The 27,707-nt window shown below is 40.7% G+C and overlaps 1 protein-coding gene across 1 annotated transcript in view; it reads left to right on the top strand.

Annotated features, from left to right (window-relative positions):
• IFT57 (intraflagellar transport 57) overlaps nt 1–27,707 on the top strand; it is a 74,629-nt gene that overhangs the window by 38,363 nt on the left and 8,559 nt on the right. Inside the window, exons 7-8 of the mRNA XM_043892934.1 lie at nt 25,095–25,166; nt 26,419–26,550. Coding sequence (XP_043748869.1) covers nt 25,095–25,166; nt 26,419–26,550 — 204 coding nt within the window. The remainder of the gene's footprint in view (nt 1–25,094; nt 25,167–26,418; nt 26,551–27,707) is intronic.

Genomic DNA, 27,707 nt, shown 5'->3' with positions numbered 1-27,707 from the left:
AGTTGGACTGAGTCTCATGCCATTCATTACCATCCTTGACCTTACGAGGATATACTGTGTCAGATTAACTATACAATCCCTGTTACAGGCAGGCAATACTCGAAAATGTCAGATAAAGTTTTTAGGGGGGGTTGGTATTTTTTAGAATATGTGAATATCATTTTTCCAAATACAGACTGAAATTGAAGAAAGTGGAGAAAACCACTAGACCATTCAGGTATGACCTAAATCAAACCCCTTACGGCTATACAGTGGAAGTGAGAAATAGATTTAAGGGACTAGATCTGATGGACGGAGTGCCTGATGAACTATGGATGGAGGTTTGTGACATTGTACAGGAGACAGGGATCAAGGTCATCCCCAAGATAAAGAAATGCAAAAAGGCAAAATGGCTATCTGAGGAGGCATTACAAATAGCTGTCAAAAGAAGGGAGGCAAAAAGCAGAGGAGAAAAGGAAAGATATTCCCATTTGAATGCAGAGTTCCAAAGAATAGCAAGGAGAGATAAGAAAGCCTTCCTCAATGATCAATGCAGAGAAATAGAGGAAAACAATAGAATGGGAAGGACTAGAGATCTCTTCAAGAAAATTAGAGATACCAAGGGAACATTTCATGCAAAGATGGGCTCAGTAAAGGACAGAAATGGTAGGGACCTAACAGAAACAAGATATTAAGAAGAGGTGGCAAGAATACACAGAAGAATTGTACAAAAAAGATCTTCACAACCCAGGTAATCACAATGGTATGATCACTCACCTAGAGCCAGAAATCCTGGAATGTGAAGTCAAGTGGGCGTTAGGAAGCATCACTACGAACAAAGCTAGTGGAGGTGATGGAATTCCAGTTGAGCTGTTTCAAATCCTGAAAGATGATGCTGTGAAAATGCTGCACTCAGTATGCCAACAAATTTGGAAAGCTCAGCAGTGGCCACAGGACTGGAAAAGGTCAGTTTTCATTCTAATCCCTAAGAAAGGCAATGCCAAAGAATACTCAAACTACCGCACAACTGCACTCATCTCACATGCTCGTAAAGTAATGCTCAAAATTATGTAAACCAGGCTTCAGCAATACGTGAACCGTGAACTTCCAGATGTTCAAGCTGATTTTAGAAAAGGCAGAGGAACCAGAGATCAAATGGCCAACATCTGCTGGATCATCAAAAAAGCAAGAAAGTTCCAGAAAAACATCTATTTCTGCTTTATTGACTATGCCAAAGTCTTTGACTGTGTGGATCACAATAAACTGTGGAGAATTCTTCAAGAGATGGGAATACCAGACCACCTGACCTGCCTCTTGAGAAACCTGTACACAGGTCAGGAAGCAACAGTTAGAACTGGACATGGAGCAACAGACTGGTTCCAAATAGGAAAAGGAGTACGCCAAGGCTGTATATTGTCACCCTGCTTATTTAACTTATATGCAGAGTACATCATGAGAAATGCTGGGCTGGAGGAAGCACAAGCTGGAATCAAGATTGCCAGGAGAAATATCAATAACCTCAGATATGCAGATGACACCACCCTTATGGCAGAAAGTGAAGAAGAACTAAAGAGCCTCTTGATGAGAGTGAAAAAGTTGGCTTAAAGCTCAACATTCAGAAAACTAAGATCATGGCATCTGGTCCCATCACTTCATGGCAAATCGATGGGGAAACAGTGAAAACAGTGGCTGACTTTATTTTTCTGTGCTCCAAAATCACTGCAGATGGTGATTGCAGCCATGAAATTAAAAGACGCTTTACTCCTTGGAAGGAAAGTTATGACCAACCTAGACAGCATATTAAAAAGCAGAGACATTACTTTGCCAACAAAGGTCCGTCTAGTCAAGGCTATGGTTTTTCCAGTGGTCATGTATGAAAGTTAAGAGTTGGACTATAAAGAAGGCTGAGCGCTGAAGAATTGATGCTTTTGAACTGTGATATTGGAGAAGACTCTTGAGAGTCCCTTGAACTGCAAGGAGATCCAACCAGTCCATCCTAAAGGAGATCAGTCCTGGGTGTTCATTGGAAGGATTGATGCTGAAGCTGAAACTCCAATACTTTGGCCACCTGACGTGAAGAGCTGACTCATTGGAAAAGACCCTAATGCCGGGAAAGATTGGGGGCAGGAGGAGGGGGGGATGACAGAGAATGAGGTCGTTGGATGGCATCACCAACTCGATGGACATGAGTTTGAGTAAACTCCGGGAGTTTGTGATGGACAGGGAGGCCTGGTGTGCTGCAGTTCATAAGGTCGCAAAAAGTCGGACACAACTGAGCGACTGAACTGAACTGAATATCATTTTGAGTTTAGATTTTTGTGGTGAAATATACTGATGTAAAATCATATTTGATTGCTTTTTCTGAATTCTTCTCTAGATAATTTGGTCTTTGTGTCCAGTAGTTAATTCATAAACCCTTTTTTCCCCTAAGTATTTCAGTTGTAGCAAATGGGAATTACAGCTTTAAGGTCAATTCTTTATTCAGCTCACTTAAGAAAAATAAAATTATACATTGATTTGAGAAAATAAGGTGCTAATGAATAGAGAAATGTTTTTCATGTCTCAGAAGTAAACTAATCTAGTAATATATGTGGTTTCTCACGGACTGATTATCCTCCTTCATCAGGAGAGGTTGACTTCAGTATCATGGTAGATCCCCTTCTTCCTCAACTCCTGACTCCACTAAAACCAAAACCTCTCCTTTACTTTTGGACAAAACAATAACCTTTCACTCATCTGCAGCCTGTTTAGGACCTCTTAAGATTTCAACTTCATGTTTGGGGGTGGTGGTGAGGAATTACTTACTTTCAGATCAATGTGTTTTACTGATCACTGTTAGATTAATTTTTAAGTAGCATAGAGATGTAGGAGATGAATAATGCAGAGTTTCCATTATTTAAATCCATTATAAATTTCTTTAAAATAACCTGGTGTTCGAAGTAAAAAAAGTCCCATATTTATTTGGCACCAGATCAAGCATTTGCTTTGCTTTTTTTTCTTACAAGTTCAGTTTATTCCTTGTATGCTTCCCAACTGCAAAAATAGTAAGTCTTCTTTTCTGTTCTTTTTGCATATTTCAGTCTGTATGCTTGATGAGATCCTGTCATACACCAATATTGTATTTTGTATATGAGTCACCTTGTAATCAGGTTTTCACTGCAAGGCTAGCTGATCCTCATTTCTGGCACTACTTGTTACTATTGCCAGCTCCCAAAGAAAGCAAATAAATTTTAATATTAGCTTAAATAAATTACAATTGGGAAAATAAATATGTTGCCAAAACTACAAATAATACATTCCACAACTGAAGATAAAAAATTTTGTCATATGCTGGCTTGAATGGACTGTATGAGTGGTTTCCCTTTTTAGAGCTGGGTACAGAGAATGCTCCTGGTGATTACTTCTAGAGTAGCTGTGTGTCTGTCTCAATATGCCTCAACTTGGAGTAATGCGTCTGAAGACAGAGTCAGAAGTTCTGCCAAGAGAGTCAGTGCTGCGTCACTGCTGCCGCTGCTGAGTCGCCTCAGTCGTGTCCGACTGTGCGACCCCAGAGACGGCAGCCCACCAGGCTCCCCCGTCCCTGGGATTCTCCAGGCAAGAGGACTGGAGTGGGGTGCCATTGCCTTCTCCGAAGAGAGAGAGTCAATAAATTCAGCCAAATCCTGGGTCATTCACCCCGAGTTAATGCTTCATTTGGGGCCAAGTGCATAAGGCTAGGGCGTCAGTTCCTTTGAAGGACAGTCTGAGGACACTTAAGCTGGAGTAGATGTCGGTGCCGCCTAATAAAATTGTCTACAGCTATTAGTCTACAACTCTACACCTTGTTGTTCTTTTTTTCCTCTTTATTTCTCTAGTCTTTCCTTTCTGCTGTGTTTATTGGGCTTCTCTCATAGCTCAGTCAATAAAGAATCTGCCCGCAATGCAGGAGACCCAGGTTCAGTTCCTGGGTCAGGAAGATTCCCTGGAGAAGGAAATGGCAACCCATTCCAGTATTCTTGTCTGGAGAATCCCATGGAGAGAGGATCCTGGCAGGATACAGTCCATGGGGTCACAAGAGTTGGACATGACTTAGCTACTAAACCACCATTGTTCTTTATTAGATCCAATAGTAAGTGCCCACAACTGTTACACACCTACTTAGATGGAATGTAAAACTTTAAGAGCAAGCGTCTGTGATTATACTCAGACTAGACTTAAATCTGTAACTGCTCAAAAATTATCCTAATCTCTTTTAAAATAAAATTTTATTTTTAATTATATAAGTAATACTGAAATAATATTTCAAGGGGAGAGGAGGCACGCAGTGTCCTGTGGATTAGAAGCTAGGGAGAACACATTTAGTCCTACCATCAAATCTCAGAAACTTAATAAAACTGTGGTATAAAGACCCAGGGAAGATGGAGCCTATCTCACACACCTTCCGTGGGCACCCGAAATTCATATTTCTGCCACTTACTAGCTGTGTGATCCAGGGCAAGCGACTGTACCTCTCTGTTCCTCTTTTCCTTATCTCTAAAAAGGGACTAATTATATTACTCACGTCGTGAAGTTGTTGTAAAGTGCCAGGAACAGTGTCTGACGCATAGTTGTTGCCAAATAAATACTGATTATTTTTATGTTACAGCATCGGTTTGTAATATTATTGTATTCTATCATAGCCCTCAGTATCACTATTCAGGAGGAGTTTACAAAGTTTCTGCACTAATGCTTCCATCATTTAAGGAATATTGATTACAGTCAGCCTTATGTTTTTACATAGGACATGTTGGATTCATAGACGTCTTATTTTGGTAGTAAATCTTTCTAGTTTTTGCCCTAGTAAAGGTTATATAATATGATGAAAATAACAGTAGTAAATGACATTTGCTCAGTGCTTGCCTTGTGGCGCGTGCTGCTCTTAGCACTTCACATATTACACTCATTTAATCCTTTACACTGCCCTATGATATGCAGGCACCTTTTAATACAGATGTGGAATCTGAAACAAGGAGAAGTTATTTGCCTCTGCCTAGTCAGTGACAGACACGATATTTGAGCCTCCAACCTGGGTTCTTAGCTATTCAGTTAATGACTATATAGCACACTGGTTTAAAAGCACAAATTCTGAATCCAGGATGCTTGAATAATAATCTTGACTCTAACACTTATTAGCGGTTGGACCCTGTGGGTAGGTTACTTAACCACTCTATGCCTTGGTTTCCTCGTCTGTAAAATGGAATTCATTATGAAGCCTACCTTAAGCTATTAAAAGTAGTGAATGAATCAGCATATCTGAAGCACTTAGAATGGTGCCAGGAGGATCACTTAATATGTGTTTCTGTGTGCTTTTCTGTACACTGTTGAAATTGTACCTCTTTTTTCCACCTAACATTTCATCATGAGTATTTCCACATATCCTTAAAAGTGATAAACCATAACTTCAGATGACTGACTGTAGCGCTAGGTCACCATCACTGTCCAGCTCACCGCCAGGCAGCAAGAGGGCTTGGCCAAGGTTAGCAGCTTGGGGTCACACCAGGAGGTCTGAGATCTGGGTGGAGAGATGACAAGAGCTCGTGGTTCGGACATGGGCAAGCCTAAGGACCCTGAGGTCTGAGCACACGGCCCACTGGCTGGAAGTGGATTGGCCAGTGAGTTGTTTCAGAGAACGAGTGGTTGCTGAATGAGGAAATCCAGGTGAGAGAGAAAACATGGAGAGCAGAAAGCCAAAATGATGATTAAGTAGGAAATGAAGTTAGAGATCTTACATGATTACTTATTGCTGCAAGGATGTGCAGTCAGAGAAGCCTATGGGTTGTAGCTGCTGTTATCTGCTTTTAACTGTGTGAGGGGCACTTCTCCAGGTTACTTTATGATAATTATTGAAGGATATTTCCTACTTGATGGAAATATTTTAATTTCTATGATAGTAATTTTTTAACTTTTTAAAAAATTATTTATTTTAATTGGAGGATAAGTACTTTACACTATTGTGATGGTTTTTGCCATACTGAATCAGTGGACAGTTGTTCGGTTGAATAACAAAACGACTGAAGCTGAGATGCCAAAGAATTCTGCATGTCCTCTGTTTCTGGGAAAATAGAAAATGTGCATGCATATTCATATAGATTTCACTTTCTGTATTTTTTATTAATTTTGATTGCTAAAGAAATACTTAATGCCATTTCTTAAGGAAAATTATTCTTTCTTTAGTTTTCTTTTTACTATAGAAAAGCAAGCCTTTATTTGACTTTATGGAAGTAAACAGAGACCATCTAAATGAGAGCAAGTCTATTTATTCAGAGCTTGCTATAGCAAGGAGTCAGCCACCACCACTTGCATTTGGCAGAGAATTTAAGGCATGCAGGAATATTTAAAAGAATTATAGTAGAAAAAAGGAAAGGCTTCAAATGTTCACATGTGACTGGAAATTTGGAGGCAGGCTCACTAGAAACAGGGCCTCTCGTGATCGGTGATCACTTGCCACACAGGTTGGCTTCCTGAAGTAGTGGCCACAGACTGTGGGTCGGAATTCTATTTTTAGTAATGGTCTAGCTATTATCTGTTGTCCATTTGTATGTTCATTTCTCAACTTTAGTCATTGAACCGAAGGGAAGTATCTTCTTAAAATGATTGATCTTATTCATCTTTATCAGGAAAATGATTTTTTTCAAGTCAAGGGTTTTTACATAGAAGCCAAGTAATCATTAATAATATTTATTTCAGAAATAAGGAAGAGCAGCAAGTGTGAAATCAGTTTTCAACTAAAACTTACACAGATCCTGTTTTTTCAATTATGCAGTATTTATTCCTAAAAGATTGTATATTAGAATGATTTAATATTAGGTATTTAATGCAATGAACAAATGTTCTATCGTGCTTTAATGCCCTGTGGATATTGTAATTAGAATTTTGATTAATGACTTAAATAGACTTTTTTCCAAATTATAATTAAATGTTTCCTGCTCTGTTGTTTTAAAAGATGGTTGGCTAGGTACCCCTTCTTTCCACCAAAATGTCTTTAGTCATTATGTAAATCTTCAGGTTCATTACAAGGAATTCAGATAAAGAGATGATTTTTTACCTAAAGCTTAGGCAGTACTGCAGCATATGTTTCTAATTATTTCAAGCCTTTGATTCACTGAACTGCTTTTTTACATCCTTACTTGTTCTTCAGAGTCCAGCTTTCTCAGGTTGCAGTTGTAAAAAGAACCTTAAACTTTAAATTTCAACTCCAAGCAGTTGGATTTTGTTTTAATGTAAACAAACCATATGGATGTTGTCTTGGGTAATTCACAGCAAGAAACCTTGGGAAGTCTTTGTGCTAAGGGTGGAATCATTACAATGGTCTTGAGCCCTGGGGCTCTCCAGTCACTGTGCTAGCTAAAACCTAAAAGGGAATAGAGAAGCCTTCATTCATTAGTAGGTGGAATTCCATTTAAATGAACCTGAAGGGACCAGAGAATCGCTGTATTATTTCTAAGTCTCTTCATATTGGAAGCCAAATCCTGCAGAAATGTACAATGGTAGGCTTTCTCTTTTTACTCTTGTAGACAGATCTGTACCTGGAAGCAATAGAGGGTATGTTCTCCATTCCAAAGCAGTGGAAGGTCAACTTGCTTTGATCTGCCATCAGTGTGTTGAAGAGTGTTAATAAAATTTAGCTTTCTAAATATTTCTTACCTATAGGGATTTATCAGTTATTACAGTTCTGGAATAAAGAGCATTTTTTAAGACTTCTACTCTGGTTGCTGGATAGGCTATATTAATAGGATCCTTGTTCAGCTCAGTTCAATCGTGTCCGACTCTGCGACCCCATGAACCGCAGCACACCAGGCCTCCCTGTCCATCACCAACTCCCGGAGTCCACCCAAACCCATGTCCATTGAGTTTGTGATGCCATCTCATCCTCTATTGTCCCCTTCCCCTCCTGCCCTCAATCTTTCCCACCTTCAACATCAGTCCTTCCAATGAACACCCAGGACTGATCTTCTTTAGGATGGACTGGTTGGATCTCCTTGCAGTCCAAGGGACTCTCAAGAGTCTTCTCCAACACCACAGTTCAAAAGCATCAATTCTTCGGCATTCAGCTTTCTTTATAGTCCAACTCTCACATCCATACATGACCACTGGAAAAACCATAGCCTTGACTAGATGGACCTTTATTGACAAAGTAATGTCTCTGCTTTTCAATGTGCTGTCTAGGTTGGTCATAACTTTCCTTCCAAGGAATAAGCATCTTTTAATTTCATGGCTGCAATTAATATCTGCAGTGATTTTGGAGCCCCCAAAAATAAAGTCAGCCCCTGTTTCCATTGTCTCCCCATCTATTTGCCATGAAGTGATGGGACCGGATGCCAGGATCTTAGTTTTCTGAATGTTGAGCTTTAAGCCAGCTTTTTCAATATCATGGTAATCCAAGTCTATGCCCCAACCAGTAACGCTGAAGAAGCTGAAGTTGAACGGTTCTATGAAGACCTACAAGACCTAGAACTAACACCCAAAAAGCATGGCCTTTTCATTATAGGGAACTAGAATGCAAAAGTAGGAAGTCAAGAAACACCTGGAGTTACAGGCAAATTTGGCATTGGAGTACAGAATGAAGCAGGGCAAAGGCTAATAGAGTTCTGCCAAGAGAATGCACTGGTCATAGCAAACACCCTCTTCCAACAACACAAGGGAAGACTCTATACATGGACATCACCAGATGGTCAATACCGAAATCAGGTTGATTATATCCTTTGCAGCCAAAGGTGGAGAACGTCTATACAGTCATCAAAAACAAGACAAGGAGCTGACTGTGGCTCAGATCATGAAGTCCTTATTGCCAAATTCAGATTTAAATTGAAGAAAGTGGGGAAAACCACTAGACCATTCAGGTATCACCTAAGTCAAATCCCTTATGACTATACAGTGGAAGTGAAAAATAGATTTAAGGGGCTAGATCTGATAGAGTGCCTGATGAACTATGGACGGAGGTTCATGACATTGTACAGGAGACAGGGAGAAAGACCATCCCTAAGAAAAAGAAATGCGAAAAAGCAAAATGGCTGTCTGAGGAGGCCTTACAAATAGCTCTGAAAAGAAGAGAGGTGAAAGGCAAAGGAGAAAAGGAAAGATATTCCCATTTGAATGCAGAGTTCCAAAGAATAGCCAGGAGAGATAAGAAAGCCTTCCTCAATGATCAATGCAGAGAAATAGAGGAAAACAATAGAATGGGAAGGACTAGAGATCTCTTCAAGAAAATTAGAGACACCACGGGAACATTTCATGAAAGATGGGCACAATAAAGGACAGAAATGGTATGGGCCTAACAGAAGCAGAAGATATTAAGAAGTGGTGGCAAGAATACACAGAAGAACTATACAAAAAAGATCTTCATGACCCTGATAATCACAATGGTGTGATCACTCACACTCACCTAGAACCAGACATCCTGGAATGTGAAGTCAAGTGGGCGTTAGGAAGCATCACTACGAACAAAGCTAGTGGAGGTGATGGAATTCCAGTTGAGCTATTTCAAATCCTGAAAGATAATGCTGGGAAAGTGCTGCACTCAATATGTCAGCAAATTTGGAAAGCTCAGCAGTGGCCACAGGACCGGGAAAGGTCAGTTTTCATTCCAATCCCTAAGAAAGGCAATGCCAAAGAATACTCAAACTACTGCACAGTTGCACTCATCTCACACGCTAGTAAAGTAATGCTCAAAATTCTCCAAGCCAGGCTTCAGCAATACGTGAACCGTGAACTTCCAGATGTTCAAGCTGGTTTTAGAAAAGGCAGAGGAACCAGAGATCAAATGGCCAACATCTGCTGGATCATCAAAAAAGCAAGAGAGTTCCAGAAAAACATCTATTTCTGCTTTATTGACTATGCCAAAGCCTTTGACTGTGTGGATCACAATAAACTGTGGAAAATTCTGAAAGAGATGGGAATACCAGACCACCTGACCTGCCTCTTGAGAAACCTGTACACAGGTCAGGAAGCAACAGTTAGAACTGGACATGGAACAACAGACTGGTTCCAAATAGGAAAAGGAGTACGCCAAGGCTGTATATTGTCACCCTGCTTATTTAACTTATATGCAGAGTAAATCATGAGAAATGCTGGGCTGGAGGAAGCACAAGCTGGAATCAAGATTGCCAGGAGAAATATCAATAACCTCAGATATGCAGATGACACCATCCTTATGGCAGAGAGTGAAGAAGAACTAAAGAGCCTCTTAATGAAAGTGAAAGAGGAGAGTGAAAAAGTTAGCTTAAAGCTCAACATTCAGAAAGGATCCTTGTAGTCATGAGCAAAAATATATTATATATTCTGTGGACTCAGCTCAGTCCAGTTCATTCACTCAGTCATGTCCGACTCTGCGACCCCATGGACTGCATAATGGCAGGTTTCCCTGTCCATCAACAACTCCCAGAGCTTGCTGAAACTCATGTCCATCACGTTGGTGATGCCATCCAACCATCTCTTCATCTGTCATCCCCTTCTCCTGCCTTCAATCTTTCCCAACATCACGGTCTTTTCTAAGGAGTCAGTTCTTCTCATTAGGTGGCCGAAGTATTGGCGCTTCAGCTTCAGCATCAGTCCTTCCAATGAATATTGTCACTGATTTCCCTTAGGATGGACTGGTTGGATCTCCTTGCATCCAAGGGACTCTCAAGAGTCTTCTCCAACACCACAGTTCAAAAGCATCAATTCTTCGGTGCTTGTGGTCCAACTCTCACATCCATACATGACTACTAAAAAAAACCATAGCTTTAACTATACAAACATTTGTCAGCAAAGTAATGTCTCTGCTTTTTAATATGCTGTCTAGGTTGGTCATAGCTTTTCTTCCAAGGAGCAAGCATCTTTTAATTTCATGGTTGCAGCCACCATCTGCAATGATTTTGGAGCCCAAGAAAGTAAAGTCTGTCACTGTTTCCATTGTTTCCCCGTCTATTTGGCATGAAGTGTGGTGCTGGATGCCATCATCTTAGTTTTTTGAATATTTAGTTTTAAGTCAGCTTTTTCACTCCCCTCTTTCACTTTCATCCAGAGTCTCCTCAGTTCTTTGCTTCCTGCCATATCTGCATATGTCATCTGCATATCTGAGGTTATTGATATTTCTCCTGGAAATCGTGATTCCAGCTTGTACTTCATCCAGCCTGGCATTCCGCATGATGTACTCTGCATATACGTTAAATAAGCAGGGTGACAATATACAGCCTTGATGTAGTCCTTTCCCAATTTGGAACCAGCTCGTTGCCCCATGTCTGGTTCTGACTGTTGCTTCTTGACCTGCATACAGATTTCTCAGGAGGGAAATAGGGTGGTCTGGTATTCCCGTCTCTTTAAGAATTTTCCACCATTTGTTGTGATCCACACAGTCAAAGGTTTTAGTGTAATCAATTAATGAAGCAGAGGTAGATGTTTTTCTGGAATTCTCTTGCTTTTTCTATGATCCAGCATGTTGGCAATTTGATCTCTGGTTCCTCTGCCTTTTCTAAACCCATCTTGAACAGTCTGTGGGTTGGATACAGGAATACATTTTACATACATGTTAGTCAGAAGATGGGATTCTGCCTGTTATTTGAATAATGGAGAAACTACAGTTATGATTCTTACAGATTTTCTGATAGACCCTTTGTTGAAAAATACTCACAAAATTTTTAAAAAATAAGGCACCAAAGTTTGCAATTACCAGTAACACATGTAAATACAGGTGGCAATAAATTGATCTCCATGAGGCTCCATGCAGGAGTAATAGCTCCAATTACTGTCACAAATGTTTGTAATTGTATCTATTGCTGCCAGACAATAAATGCTTTTTAATATAGTAAGGCCATAAATGTACATGCTGCTGTTGTTTAAACAAAATACAATTTTCAGCAAATTTATCCTTGAAACACCTGCTATAATCAAAAGAGGTGAATGCTATCAAAATAAACTGCCTGAATTAACTAGACACACATACATTTTCAGAGCAGCCGGTGTGGTTTCTCAGCTGCCAGGTTGTGTCAGAGAATGGGAGGAAATACTCTCTGATGGACTTCCACAGGCACGCTTTCTGTGAGGGAGGCTGCACCAAAGAGAGCACTGTTTTGGACTTTTGTATTGTTTTTAAAAAATGGTGTCATTTAATGGACTTGAAGTTGTATTCTCAAGGTCAGCTTTTTTTAAATTTTATTTTCTTTGTAGCTTGTGGGTCATGGACAGGGTTGTAGGACAGTAATACTAGGCATAATTATACATTTGAAAATACTACAAAGGGGCGAAGGAAAATCCGGCCATCCTTAGGCACCTGGAAATGATTTTTAGCTGCTTCTGTCCGTGCTGAACGTTCAGGATATTTTCTGTGTTTAAACTTGGTTGATGATACTTTCCTTCCTATTTACCCTGAGTGTGATAAATGTTTCAACTGAATCTGGAAAGGTTTCATTTATCACAAGTTAAAACAGGAGAACAAGTGTTTTTGCTTTAGAGATTACCATCAGCTCTAACTAAAGAACGTCAACAGTGGTAGATTTTTAAGGAAATAACCAATAAAGATTACATGTTACGTAAATGCTGTGGAGGAAAGTGACTCATGCCTCATGGCAGATATACCTCAAGTAGACATTTGTGATTGAGAGCATGGAGTTAATACACATTGATTATAACTGAAATTTCTAGACTGCCTAAATATTTCATTATTGCAAAGTATAATTTCATGTTTCCTTTTAATTAGTTAATATAAAATATGAATCGAAGCAGAAGCCATTTATCATGTGGACCTCTCTATGAAATGCACTTTGTAATTGCCTTGCCTCATTTTTCCAATCAATAGAGCAGTTCTCACCATCAGAATATTATATTACAAATTTCTTAACGTTTGTACAGATTGTTACCCCCAGAGTCATTATCCCATTATGTGTGGTTGTTTCTTTATGCCATGGTAACGATTTATGTTTCTTAGTTCTTCAGATATGTAGATGGCTCCGTTTTTTCAGTTTTTGTTTTTTGAGTATCAGTATGAGATCAAAGTTTTGACGATTAATTCTTGAGGTTGAGAGGGACTGGCAAGGTCACCCCTTCTGGCCCTCCACCAGGGTTCCTCAGCGTCCTGTGAAATAATGACACTCTGAGTCAGCCTGAGAGTGTTCCTGCATTTTCAGAAGAGCCCCTTTCTCTGCCTCGCCAAATCTCTTCTCAAGCCTCATGACTCTTTCTAGAAAAAGTCTGGAAGCCCTCACTCAGAAGATTTGGACTTTTAAAAGGGTTGTGGATAGAGTAAGCGTGAATAATAAGACTGAGTCAACAATGAAAATGCTTAGTAGCAGATGGTAATCAGTAAAGATAATCTCTGAGCACACATTAAAAATGTTATTTTTTAACTAACAAGGTATTTTATGGAGAGATTATGGATCTCCAGTTTCAGTTCAGTTACAGTCAGGTGTGAGGATCCCCATGATTGTTATGATAGCCTTTGCTTACCCTTTATGTGCATGTCTTAATTTTCTGTACAAGAGGAATATCTAGGAAGTAAGAACTTTCCTGAGAAAATACGTATTTCTAGCACGATTCCCACACCCCTTGCAACATATAGCATACACTGCACATACATACTGAACTCTTCCTAAGTCATATGGTTAGTTCTTTGAACACTTAGAAAGAAAAATCCTGCTTCCACACCAAAAAGGTATACCACAGAAGACTTTAAGCTGCTGACAATTAAAGAAAAATCTCCCATTTAAAAATTCAAGGCAACCACATTCTGCAATTATCCTGCAACCTGGTGGGCATTTTTCATTAAGGAAGTAATTTAATTTTAATCTCATGAAAAAATTATTTAGTTTAATGCACAGTCTCTCTCTTTTTCTCTCTCACACACATACACACACGAATACATAAATGTGAGCAGTGATGAAGGTGAAAATTAATATAAGAGTTAGAACAGGAAGAATCGATTGCAAAACTGCTTGTGCAGAGTGGCAAAAAGCGGGAATATGGATAATGTTCTGTCATTAAAGAAGGGCGTGTTCTGGGTGGAGGAGGGAAATATGCTGCTCATATCCTTGCAGAGAGTGTGATAAATTATTGACCTATCCCAAAAATATTTGCTCTGGTGAACTTAGGCACATGCAACTCCTTCTCTCAAGCAGTCTTCTCTGCCTCTTTCATTTAACCTGATTTCCTGCCGTCAGATTACCAGAGAATTTTGTCATTGGCGGCGGATGGGGTATTAAACATGTCACAGGAACATCAGTATTCCAGAGTGAAATCTTGAGACTGATCACTTTGGGACCGCAGCTCACCCTTGGCCGTATCTCTGTATGACTGCAACGACAGTTATCATTTTAATAACTAGGTCTGTCTCCTTCTAGTTAAAACACAGATGAGTTGTCCAGGCCTTCCAAACAAGGCCTTGCTGCCCAACTTCAGAGAGTGCGGTCTGCAGACAACCTCCAGCTGTAAGCTCCTTCAATACAGAGCTGCCTAACCCAAGCTCATGCCCTGCCAGGGTAACCCGCATCTGGCTTATGTGAGTTGTTCATAGTTTCTGACTTCCATAGATAATGCTGATTTGAAAATTCTTGAACATGTCATTTGGGGAAACACAGGTACACGTTTCTCCTGTGGTTTCTACTAAGAGTGGCATTGCTAGGTCCTAGTGTCTGCGTATGTTCAGCCTTAGCAGCCCCTGCCAGGTGCTGATAGTTTTTGAAAGTAACTATACTCCTTCCGGACTTGTCTGACAGTCCCAGCTGCCCCCCGTCTCCCTCAGCGTTTGGGACAGCTTTAGTCCTTCTCATGTTAGTCGTCTTGGTGGGTTTCCCTCAGCGTTTGGGACAGTTTCAGTCCTTCTCATTTTAGTCGTCTTGGTGGGTTTCCCTCAGCGTTTGGGACAGCTTTAGTCCTTCTCATTTTAGTCGTCTTTTTGGTGGGTTTCCCTCAGCATTTGGGACAGCTTTAGTCCTTCTCATTTTAGTCGTCTTTTTGGTGGGTTTCCCTCAGCGTTTGGGACAGCTTTAGTCCTTCTCATTTTAGTCGTCTTGGTGGGTTTCCCTCAGCGTTTGGGACAGCTTTAGTCCTTCTCATTTTAGTCGTCTTTTTGGTGGGTTTCCCTCAGCATTTGGGACAGCTTTAGTCCTTCTCATTTTAGTCATCTTTTTGGTGGGTTTCCGTCAGCGTTTGGGACAGCTTTAGTCCTTCTCATTTTAGTCGTCTTGGTGGGTTTCCCTCAGCGTTTGGGACAGTTTCAGTCCTTCTCATTTTAGTCGTCTTGGTGGGTTTCCCTCAGCGTTTGGGACAGCTTTAGTCCTTCTCATTTTAGTCGTCTTTTTGGTGAGTTTCCCTCAGCGTTTGGGACAGTTTCAGTCCTTCTCATTTTAGTCGTCTTGGTGGGTTTCCGTCAGCGTTTGGGACAGCTTTAGTCCTTCTCATTTTAGTCGTCTTTTTGGTGGGTTTCCCTCAGCGTTTGGGACAGCTTTAGTCCTTCTCATTTTAGTCGTCTTTTTGGTGGGTCTCCCTCAGCTTTTGGCACAGCTTTAGTCCTTCTCATGTTAGTCGTCGTGGTGGGTTTCCCTCAGCGTTTGGCACAGCTTTAGTCCTTCTCATGTTAGTCGTCGTGGTGGGTTTCTTGTGATGTCTCATTGTCGTTTTAATTTGCTTTTTCCTGACACCTGATGAAGTCATGCCCCTTTCCATACATTTATTTGGCAATTGGGTATTCCCTTTTGTCTTTTGCTATTGGGTTACCTGCTTTTTCTTTTCATTTATAGAAGTTTTTTTAATATACCCTGGACATGAGTCCTTTGTCAGATATGTTACTATGTATTGTGAATATCTACCTTTTGGCTTTCTTTTCACTCTTATTGGTATACTGTGATAAAATGGCTTAATTGTAATATACTCAAAATGATCTGTTTTGGAGAGTGGAATATGGCTGATATTTGTGTTTCAATCTTTGTTTAAATAATCTTTATTTAAATCTAGGTTTAAGAATCTTTGCTTCCCAGTGTCACAAAGATAATCTCCTGTTTTCCTCTTGACTCTGTACTGTTTTACCTTTTTCAATGAGATCTGAAGTCCGTCTAGCATTTATTCTTATATACAGTGTGAGACTGTAAGGCAGAACTCAAGATTTATTAGGTTTTCATATGTTTATGCAGTTGACCCAATTTATTAAAAAAATTTTTTTTACCAGTGCTCTGCTTTGTCATAAAAAGAGAACATATTTTTGTGGGTCTGTATCTGGACATTCTGTTTTATTTCATTGGTCTGTTTGTTTCAGTAGTATCTCTTAGATTTTATTTTCTGTTTTATTTGTTGCTGCTATTTAAAAATACATTTATCTATGTATGTGTGTATTTGTACACATCTCCAGCAAACTTGCTAAACTCACTTACTCATTCTAACTGTCAGCCTGTAGGTTCTTTTGCATTTTCTGTGTATACAATTATATTATCTGCAAATGACATCCATCTTATTTCTTTCTTTATAAGCCTGAGCCCTTTTATTTCCTTTGTCTTGTCTGAAATATACTGATTAAGAATCCTAGTCTATGTTGGATATATGTGGCATTAGCACGGAGAAAGCTTTCACTATTTCAGGTTTACCATGAAGGATGATGTTAGCTTTATGACTTTTATAAATATCATAAGATAGGTTAAGGAACTTTCTTTTTTGTTCCTAGCTTGTTGAGTTATTATTATGAATGGTGTTATATTTTTTCAAGTGATTTCTTTATTCATCTGTTGAAATGAGCGTTTGATTTCTCTCTCCTTGTTTTCTCTCGTTATAGTGGTTTACTGAGTATTTAACTAACCTTGCCTTTTGGAATCAATGTCCCTTAATCATGTCATATTATCTTTTTGTATGTTACTGGATTCTGTTGGCTGTTAGGTTTTTATATCTCTACAAAAGACACTGATCTGTATTTTTTTCTTGTTTTTTAGATATCTTTGTCAGGTTCTTGTATGATGCTCTGAAATTCTTATTAACAAGTTGGCAGTTGCTCTCCCTTTTTCTTCTATTTTCTGGTAGAGTTCACTTAAGGTTCTTGTTATTTCTTTCTTACGTGTTTGAGAAAACTCACTGATAATGCCATATAGGTATAGGAATTCCCTGGCGGCCCAGCTTCCATGGCTGAGGGCGCAGATTCAGTCCCTGATCGAGGAACTGAGTTCCCACAGGCCATGCCGCATGGCCAGAAACAGAACAAGACATACAGGTAAAGCATGTAGGTGGCTGTTTCTTTGTGAAAAAGTTTTTAATTGCATATGTTTATCCTAAAATGTTTTGTATTTTTTCATTATACTCATACTCTTGATATATAAATACATTCTTATAAAAATTCAAATATTAAAGGTAAAACTAAAGACTCCTTTAACCATCACCCCATAAAATTTTCAGTTGTGCTTTACTGCATTTCATCAGAGAAATGACATGATACCCTGTGGTGGTCTTTGCAGGTTTAGGCTCCACCCAGTTTGCCTGTGTGAGAGCTTGGGCAGTCCGCTTTGAAGTAGCCACATCTCAATATCCTCATGAAGTTTTTAAGAGAATCACATGTGATGATTTTAGAAATAATGTTTAACATAGTGCCTGACACATATAAAGCATTCCTTGAATATTAACATTGAAGTTGCTATTATTAGACTTTAAAAGGTCTCAGAATGGATGTAAGGTACATAGGATTTCCTCCCCAGAGTGATTTTTTAAAATTCCCAGAGAATGTGAATTCAGAGTTGAAACAAAGATTTAATAGGAAAAAATGGGTTAGGCACTTCTCATGGAGGGAGCCCATAAAAGCTGTTGTAAATGGTTTTATATTCATTAAAATAAAACTACAAAACCAGCACAATGAATGAAGATTTCATCACGAATTATTCATAACAGAACTGAGGGAGGAGCAATAACAACAGAGGGAAAAGGTGGGACACACAGCAGAAGTCACATTCTGTGATGGAACGCAGCTCAGGACATCAGGGCCCTGGGGCCCTGCCCCTGCCCTTGGGGGCTGGAGCGAAAGGCGCCCGTGGATCAGTCAGCTGTGCCCTGGCGTGGACTTTGCCTGAGCCCACAAGAAAACCATCCCAGTACACACGAAGGTGCCTTCCTCAGCTTCTCTATATCGAGAGTCTTTGGCACGATGCCTTTCCACACATAAAGAAGCTCAAACTTGGGTGGAGAAAAAAAAAAAAACTGAGAGTTTGACATTTCACAAGTTGTAAATTAGTAAAACTTATACACAGATAAAAGTTCCATTTGCCATCCCTAGCTCATGTTTCAGACTCTTTTCCCTGCTATTTCAGAGAGGTGCTTTAAGTGCTAAGGTGGGAAAAAACAAAATGTCTGTATGTATGCAAAGAGATTGTTGAGGTGGTATTCTGTTGAAGTAAAACCCAAAGATCTGTGGTCTTCCAGTCACCTTAGCTTTGTAACTAGATTGCATACATTTTGATTTTATGGTATACCGTGAGTCACCATCTGCAGAGATGTGATCACAGTTCTCCAGTTTCTGAAAAAGGGAGATATATAATTTGGTACGCAAGAGTTTGGAACAGGGAGGGGGATTATAGCTGCAGCAGTGCCTTTGCCATCTACCTCACAGTGACAGAATTACTCACGAGATTTTGCATGAAAGGATTTGTGAAATAGAAGGAAAACCTAAAGAAATGATAGACTTTCTAAAAATAGGAAGTCTAAAGAAATGATATTCTAGATCATTATTAGTTTTCTCATTTCCGTAGAGAGAAGAAATGTGCAGGTTAGGCGCAAAGCTCGCCTTTGATAGCGATGAGAAACAGTGCTTGATGGACACGCGCGGAGCGCTTTGGAATAGGTGACCGGTAACCTGCCGTCGTCCGTGTGATCCCACTTCACACGTAACAGAAAGAATTCCTGGTTTACCTTGGGTGCTCTTCGGTAGTTCATTTTATGACAAAGAAAAGCAGCATATAGTCTGTGCAAGAGGCACCGGCGTGGAATGCTTTCCACTTTCCAGACGTGAAATTTTGGAAAGGTCATTTAACCTGATTCTTTTTTTCCTTATAAAAAATTACATATATAGAGTCAGATTTCTGTATCACACACCACCCCCGAATCAGTGGTTTACAGCAGTAGTGACGTACATTTCTTCTCATTCAAGATGCGCATCTGCCGATGTGTGGCTCCGCGCGGCTCTGCTCGCGCCGCTTTCCGTGTTTCTTGTTCTCAGACCCACAGGACAAGCCCGTTGTGGGGCTTGCCCGTTACCACGGCTGAAGGAAAGGGCGGGTGAGTTGACGATGCCTCTTAGGGCTTCTGCACAGTCCTGGCACCGGCCGTGTCCGTCATCCCGCTGGCCGCAGGGAATGGCGTGGCCACGGCCAGCATGCCCGGAGCGGCGAGGCGCACCCCTCCCTCAGCCAGCAGCTGGTCACATACCCCGTTACCGGGGAGGGCGCGGTGAGAGGGAAGGGACAGGGGACACCCGATGGTGCTCTGAAACGTGCGTCTCAGACAAGGAAAGTGTTTAACAGTGCCTCCTGGCCGGGTGGGTTCTCCCTTATTTAAGAATTGCTGTTATTGTTTAACAGTTCTTACTGTTCCTCATTTGGAGGACCGGATCCTAACATATCATTGAAACCTGTATTCTCCATTCTTACCACAAACCTCTCTAAAGTCTTTAGCTCTCTCAGTCATAGTTTTTAAAGCTGTGTGTTCATGTTCTGGGACCTCCCAGGTGGCTCAGTGGTGAAGGATCTGCCTGCGACTTAGGAGACACAGGTTCCATCCCTGGGTGGGGAAGATCCCCTGGAGAAGAGAATGGCAACCCACTCCAGTATTCTTGCCTGGGAAATCCCATGGACGGAGGAGCCTGGTGGGCTACAGTCCATGGGATCAAAGAAAAGAGTTGGATACAACTTAGCAAGTAAACAACAACATTCATGTTTTTAAAATGTTACAAGTACAATTATTTATATCCTCTATTATAGCTGTATTAAACCCCTTTCAGAAATGTTTTTGGGCTCCCAGAAAGTTTTTGACATTTTTTCCCCTGATGATTAAAAGTGACAAGATTCTCTTATAGGAAATTGGGAAAGTGTTGTTAGAATGAGGAAGAAATTTAAAATACCAATAGCCAAATCCTGTCTTAATAAACATGTAAAAATATACACAGATATTAATTTTTACTAAGTGGACAGCTGATGAGTATATTCTATTGGCAGTGTTTTTCCACCTTACTGTATGCTACATGTGTGAAAAACAGGCTTTTTTTCCTATGAAGTATTTTTGATATGAATTTAACATTTTAGTACACAGTATTATATATTGAATATGCAATGGAATTTTAAAATCCGATGGTAAGCACTTATGAACCCAGTACCCAGCCTGAGAGAGAAGGGGACCGTCACGAAACCCTGGGAGCTGTCCGCGTCCGCCCCTGCCCACCCTGCCCCGCAGGTCGTCACTTTCCTCTGATTTGTGTACTGCCAGTAGCTGCTGCTCCCTCTTGTTTTTTTCCCCCCTTTTTAGTGTTTTCACATATGTGTGTGTCCTTCCCAGGTGACTCAGTAAAGAATCTACCCGCAACATAGGAGACCCAGCTTCGATCCCTGGGTCGGGAAGATCCCCTGGAGAAGGCAGTGGCAACCCACTCCAGTATTCTTGCCTGGAGAATCCCACGGACAGAGGAGCCTGGTGGGCTGCAGTCCACGGGGTCACATAGAGTCGGGCGTGACTTGGCGACTAACATAGCAACATGTGTGTACATCTCCAAGTAGTGTATCCTCGACTTTTGCTTTGAGCTTTATGAAAACATCATCATACTACGTTGTTTTTAGGAATGAAATGAATGTTGCAGAATTAGTTTAAATCGTCCTCTACTGTTAGATATTTAGAGAGTGTTCTGCTATTTTATACAGAGTTTACACATTGACCTTTGTGTGTATCCCCAATTATTTCCTTGGGAATAATTTCTAGAGGTGAAATTGCTGGGTTAAAGTGTAGGAACACTTTTATAAGGCTTTTATAAAAATAGTTGTACGTCAGGACATGTGTCCATCTCAAAGATTTTAAGAAGACAAGCATTCAAATTTGCCTGGCAGATAATTATAGATCATTACTAGTTTTCCACTTTAAAAGGCAATAAGAATACACAAATGTCCCGTTAGCTGATCAAATTAGAAAGTCCCAAACCAAATTCCTCAGTATTTCTGACTCCCTGAAATCGGTTCTGTTGCTGTCACACTGTGATTGTACTATGCTCTCAGTTCCTGAGACTGGAAACCTTGCCGACATCTGTCTACTTGCCCACCTCCCCTTCAGCCAGCTCACACTTCCCCTGGGTCCGTGATCAGATAGTCTGTCTCTGCAGTGTCGCTGGGACCCGCCCCTTCCTTCCACTCTCGCAGGCACTGCTCTGATGAAGCCCTGCTGGTCTGTCGGTGGACCACGACACAGCAGCTTAATTGGCCTGCTGCCTGCCTTCAGTCTCTTACCTTGCTACTCAGACCTTCACTCTGTTACTTTCTCAAAACACAGACTTGTCTTTAAAACTGAAACCAAAAGTCTGATAGCTCTCCATTATCTCTACAAGGTAAAACCCACACTCCCTAATTAAAGCCCTGGATCTGATTTAACCTGCCACCTCCAGCTTTGTCTCCTTGTGATTGAACCACCCCACCCCAGCCCGCCCTGAGGACTGTGTGTGCCTGGGCTACTTGTGCTCTATGTATTTTTCTGTTTTCCCTTGTTCTCGTTACTCCCTCAGCCTGAAATACTGTTCCTCTCCCCCTCCTCTTCAGCAAGCTGAAATGCTACTACTCATGTTTCAAGTTTCCAATGAAATGCCAGCTCCTCCATGGAGCTTACCATCAATGTAAGTTATTATAGTCACACACAGATAAGTCAGGCATGTTTGCTTCTCTCAAAATACTTTGAGTATCAAAACATGAAAAAAAAAATACATGTTTTAAACATTTGCTGGATAGAAAACAATGCGAGGTAGAAAAAAGTAGAACACAAAACTATTTTAAACACCAGTTACACTAAATTTTAAATGTACGTATAAATATATGTGTGTGTTTATACATTTATGTATGTTTATATATACACACATCTACATATATATCTATTGACAGAGAGACTGATAGGAATACTTGAGCTTGATGTTTATTAAGCTTCTGACATTTTTTTTTTAATCAGGCAGGATGAGTACTTCTTTACAAAATTATTATAATGATACTTGTTAGGTTCATTATCTTTCATCAAGATGCTTGCTTGAGCTTAAACGGGTTTCCATTTTGAAACTTAACCGTCTTAGGTCTAGTTGCAGGAGGCCAGCCAATTGCTTCTCCTTCTTTCTCCCGTGTTGACTGGCTTAGTTGGAGGGGCCTGTTTCCTGGACACGTCCGTCTAACCATAATCATAGGTTGTGAGCAGTCCCCTCAACTATACAATAAAGGCATTTCTCTAGATGACTGTTAGATGGGTGAATCGGTGATCTTCAAGGTTCTTTCCACGCTCTGTTTTCTGAGATACGTTCCACTCATGAGACAGAAAAAATGTTTAGGGACACAGGAAAGTGCTGTTTGTTCTCTGCTCTAGGGTTTCCCTGGTGGTTCAGGTAGTAAAGAATCTGCCTGCAACGCAGGAGACCCAGGTTTGATCCCGGTCAGGAAGATCTGGAGAAGGGACTGGCTTCCCACTCTCGTATTCTTTCCTGAGGAGCCTGGCAGGCCACAGTCCATGGGGTTGTAGAGTTGGACACAACTGAGCAAAAGACACTTCTTTCACTAGCGCCTTCACTGGTGTCAAGCAGCCAGTGTCCCCCTTTATTAACTCTGAGCTGCCAAAAGATACTGTGTGGGGATTAGTGCACTGGGCCTCTGGTCCACATGCACCGCTACCTCTGGGGCCGTGGACGCAGCCCTTTCTGTCGCCGGGCGTCTGTTTGCCTGTCTGTGGCATGATGACCGTCAGGTTAGATGCCCTTTGAGCTTCCTGGCAGATGTAATGTAATTTCATAATTGATACGTGTGAAATACCCAAGGATTTTTTACCATATAATCACAGGCACATGTTTCAAAGTTAAGAAATCATTAGAATGGAACTATTCACAAAAGAGTTTTTCCTTCATAAAGTGGTGTAGGTATAAAATGGGAGCAGGAAGGGAGAAAATGCAGAAAGGTATGTGTGATTGAGGGATAGCCTGTCCCCATCACTTACTTCAACTCACCTTAATATTTTTTCTCTTTTGATGAATATTTCTCAAGTCTTAAAATTGTTACCTTTAGTAATATAAATCAAAAATTTTGAGAATCTCTTCTAGGAAATTAAAATGTTGGGATAGATCTTAAATATGCACACAAATTTAGATCAGTCTAGAAGTAGAAGAATATGTCTCAAATATATGAACTCTAATAATCATTATAGATATTTCTTAAGAGAGAGACTCTGAAGTCTAAACAAGAGAGCCCCATTTTAATTTCAAGGGACAAACGAACATTTGGTATGTGGCACTTGATTCCAGTATCAAGTTCAAACTGCCTTACGGTTGCACTCGTTTCACATGCTTAAAATCCTTCAAGCTAGGCTTCCACAGTATGTGAACCAAGAACTTCCAGATGTACAAGCTGGATTTAGAAAAGGCAGAGGAACTAGAGATTAAATTGCCGACATCCATTGGATCATAGAAAAAGCAAGAGAGTTCCAGAAAAACATCTGCTTCATTTACTACACTAAAGCCTTTGTCTGTGTGGGTATAACAAACTGTGGAAAATTCTGAAAGCAATGGGAATACCAGACCACCTTACCTGCCTCCTGAGAAACCTGTATTCAGGTCGAGAAGCAAGTTAGAACCAGACATAGGACAACGGACTGTTTCAAAGTTGGGAAAGGAGTACATCAAGGCTGTATATTGTCACCCTGCTTATTTAACTTATATGCAGAAGACCTCATGTGAAATGCTGGAATGGATATATCACAAGCTGGAATCAAGACTGCTGGAAGAAATATCAACAACCTCAGATATGTAGATGATATTCCCCTAATGGCAGAAAACAAAGAGGAACTAAAGAGCCTCTTAATGAAGGTAAAGAGGAGAGTGAGAAAACTGGCTTAAAGCTCAACATTCAGAAAACTAAGATCATGGCATCCGGTCCCATCACTTCATGACAGATATATGGGGAAACAATGGAAACAGTGAGAGACTTTATTTTCTTGGGCTCCAAAATCACTGCAGATGGTGATTGCAGCCATGAAATTAAGACACTTCTTCCTTGGAAGAAGAGCTATGACAAACCTAGACAGCATATTAAAAAGCCCAGACATCACTTTGCTGACAAAGGTACATCTAGTCAAAGCTGTGGTTTTTCCAGTGGTCATGTACAGTTGTGAAATTTGGACCATGAAGAATGCTGACTGCCAAAGAATTGATGCTTTTTAACTGTGGTGCCGGAGAAGACTCTTGAGCGTCCTTGGACTGCAAGGAGATCAAACCAGTCAATCCTAAAGGAAACCAACCATGAATATTCTTTGGAAGGACTGATGCTGAAGCTCCAATACTTTGGCCACCTGATACGAAGAGCCAATTAATTGTACAAAACCCTGATGCTGGAAAAGATTGAAGGCAAGAGGAGAAGGGGACAATAGAGGACGAGATGGTTGCATGGCATCACCGACTCAACGGACATAAGTTTGAGCAGACTCTGGGAGATGGTGAAGGATGGGGAAGCCTGGCGTGCTGCAGTCCATGGAGTCACAAAAAGTTGGACATGACTTAGCAGCTGAACAAAAACTTGATTCTAGAGTTGCTTCTGTTATATATAATTGTTTCTGTTTAAACAAGTATTTCTTTTCTAGTAATTAGGTTTTTTTTTTTTTCCCATTTTGATGGGTAGTCATAAATATTAACCACCAGCAGTGCAGGGATAATTTATATTCAAATTGTCAGACATCACTCTGTGAACACATAAAATAATTTACATTTACATTTATTTAGAACGTTTTATCCTGAAGTGCTCTACACATATTTCTTTATAATCTGATTGCAAGCTATATATAGGCCTCTCCTACCTGAAATAGAGCAGCAACCAAAGTAATTAAAGAATGCAGCTTCAAAAAAGCAGAAGAAAGAAGGAAGTGTGTGTTTTACTTTCTCCTCTATGCTCTTATCCCTGCAGGATTGGAGAATCCATGTTGACCAAATGCACCAGCACAAAAGTGGGATTGAGTCTGCTCTAAAGGAAACCAAGGTATGTGAATCACTTCCGATGAGTCCGTGAGTCCATTTATTCATCTGTGAAGCACCTGTTAAGGGGAAACATGAAAGAAAAATGGCCCAGTCCTTACCTTTGAGGAGTTTACTGATCAAATATACCATATTATATTTCAACAGTCCTAAGATTTAAACCAACTAAAGAAAGGTAACTAAAAGGGGTGTGTGTGTATATATACATATATAGTTTATTGCATACCTTAGATATAGTTTATTTATATATGTAGGTGTGTTAGAATCATTTCTTCATCCTTTCCTCTTTGAATCTCAAAGAATAGCAGAGCGCCAGGCCAGCAATGCCTAGAACCCCCAGCTTCCAGGCCCGCTGCCCTGCCAGTAATAGGGACTCTGGGAGACTGCCACAAGGAAGCCACGCTGGTGTAAGGTTCTGGTTCCCAGGCTGGAGCTGTAAGTTTGGTTTGGTTTAAACGGTGTCAGTTTATTTTCCCGCAGTTCCAGAGGCTGGAAGTCTGATGTCCGGATGCCAGCACAACCAGGCGGTAGGGAGGGCTCTGTTCCTGGCTCGCACGCAGCCACTTCCTCGCTGTGTCCTCACAAGGGGAAGGAGAGCTGTGACGTCTCTTGTCTTGTTTGACACCGGTTCCGTGAGCTCCGCTCTGATGACCTCATTTAATCAAAATCACCTCCTAAAAGGCCCCAGTACAGTCACTTGAGGGGAGGTGGGGGAAAGGAAGGTATCAACATGTTAATTTCGGAAAACACAACTCAATCATAGCAAGACTGCTCATGCCAAAGGATGCATCTGCTGTAGAACCCCTTTCTTCCTCTGGATGCCACTCACAACTGGCATCTTCCTTGCGTCACCCAGTGATGTCACTGCAGACTAGAGCTATAAGTTTAATGATCTACTTCCAGCTGCAATAGTCCAGTCATCCTTGAATTGTGCTTGTAAGAAAATCATGTTATTCCTTTACCTACTTTGTGAACTTTAAAGCAAATTCCACTCACATACATTTTGGATTTGCATAAGGATAAATAAATCAACCAACACTACCAGGTGCTTTTTAATTTTAACATTCTGCAACGTGTGACTAAAATAATTCTCATTGCAGACTTTTTTGTTACCGAAAATTTCAAACTGTTTCGTCTTTTTCATTTGTGACTAAGAATTTGTGGGCTGAACGGAGGGAGATTTAACCCATTTAAAACTACTTTGGAAAAACATATCTGTGCATTCTTTGCCTATTAAAATTTCATGAAATTTCTAGGGATTTTTGGACAAACTTCATAATGAAATTAGTAGGACTCTGGAAAAGATCGGCAGCCGAGAAAAGTACATCAACAGTCAGCTCGAGCACCTGGTTCAGGAATACCGCGCAGCTCAAGCCCAGCTGAGCGAGGTGAGTGAAGGGTGACACCCCGGGCCCGTTCCGGTCCGTGACTCTGACCCCCAGACCCGACGCAGCGCTTGTCTTCTAGGGAGCCGTGCAGTGCTTTTCACAAACAGCACCCGGTAATTCTCTGCCCGCGTTAGGAAGCCGATGGAACTTGTCATCTCCATTTTACCTGTCCTAGAAATGACATCCTAGGAGTCTTTAAAATGCACTTCTTCGTCTGATTGAACTAAGAGAAGTTGTATATTCCTTAGAAAAGGGACCGAGTGTCAGGACACCTGGTTTTGTTGCTAAGCCTGCTGCGGATTGACTGGCCAAGCAGGAGGAGGTAGGGGAGTACGCACTTACGTGTGTCAGGGAGCAGAGACAGCCTTGCCACGATGGCTTACAACCACACAGTAAGGCATGGGAAAGCACGACACCGTCAAAGACCACAGTTTAATTAATTAAATGAGCAAATTTTTTGATCCTTTCAAAGTTTTAGAATTTCAGCCAAAAATAAAAACCTTCAGCCTTTGAAAGCAGCCGCGCTTTCTTCCAGCCCAGGGATCTAGCGGCTTTTCTCTGGGATTTATGCTCTCCACTGTCCTGATGCTGAGGAGGACCTCTAAGGGCATCTGCAGGTGTCAGCTGACGGCAGACAAGGTTGGGAGGGGAAAAGAATGGAAATAAACTGGAGATACTTCTGTTTTAATACTTTTAGGAGTTCTCAAGGACGGAGCAGAAACTAACCTTCACATTTTTTATTGTTTGTTTAATTAACTGTTCACACTTATACACACGTATTCATGGATATTTTTACTTTTAAAATGCTGTAAAAAGTCTCTGCTTAAAGCCACCCTGTATCTCTTAAACACTGACACTAAATCACTGTTAAATTAGTTCCCAAGAACATATTCTGTATTGTCATACTGCTTGTTAAATCTTACTAATTACTGATTCTGATGCTCTGTTGTTTTTGAGAACGAGTTGTCTCTGCATAGCAGGCAGATTAGATCAACCAAGAGCCATTGTCTAAACTGTTTAGGAATGGCTGAGGACAAATTTTTATTGTGAATCGTGGCCCTGTGTGTTACACAGTCAATATATGATGATTAAGGTAGTTCACCCTTATGTCATGTTTTCATTAAATACATGGAGCCTATTAGGGACATTAAAATAGC

The sequence above is a fragment of the Cervus elaphus genome, chromosome 31 (assembly GCF_910594005.1).
Source record: "Cervus elaphus chromosome 31, mCerEla1.1, whole genome shotgun sequence".
NCBI lineage: Eukaryota > Metazoa > Chordata > Mammalia > Artiodactyla > Cervidae > Cervus > Cervus elaphus.
This window is presented reverse-complemented; position numbering and strand designations above follow the sequence as displayed.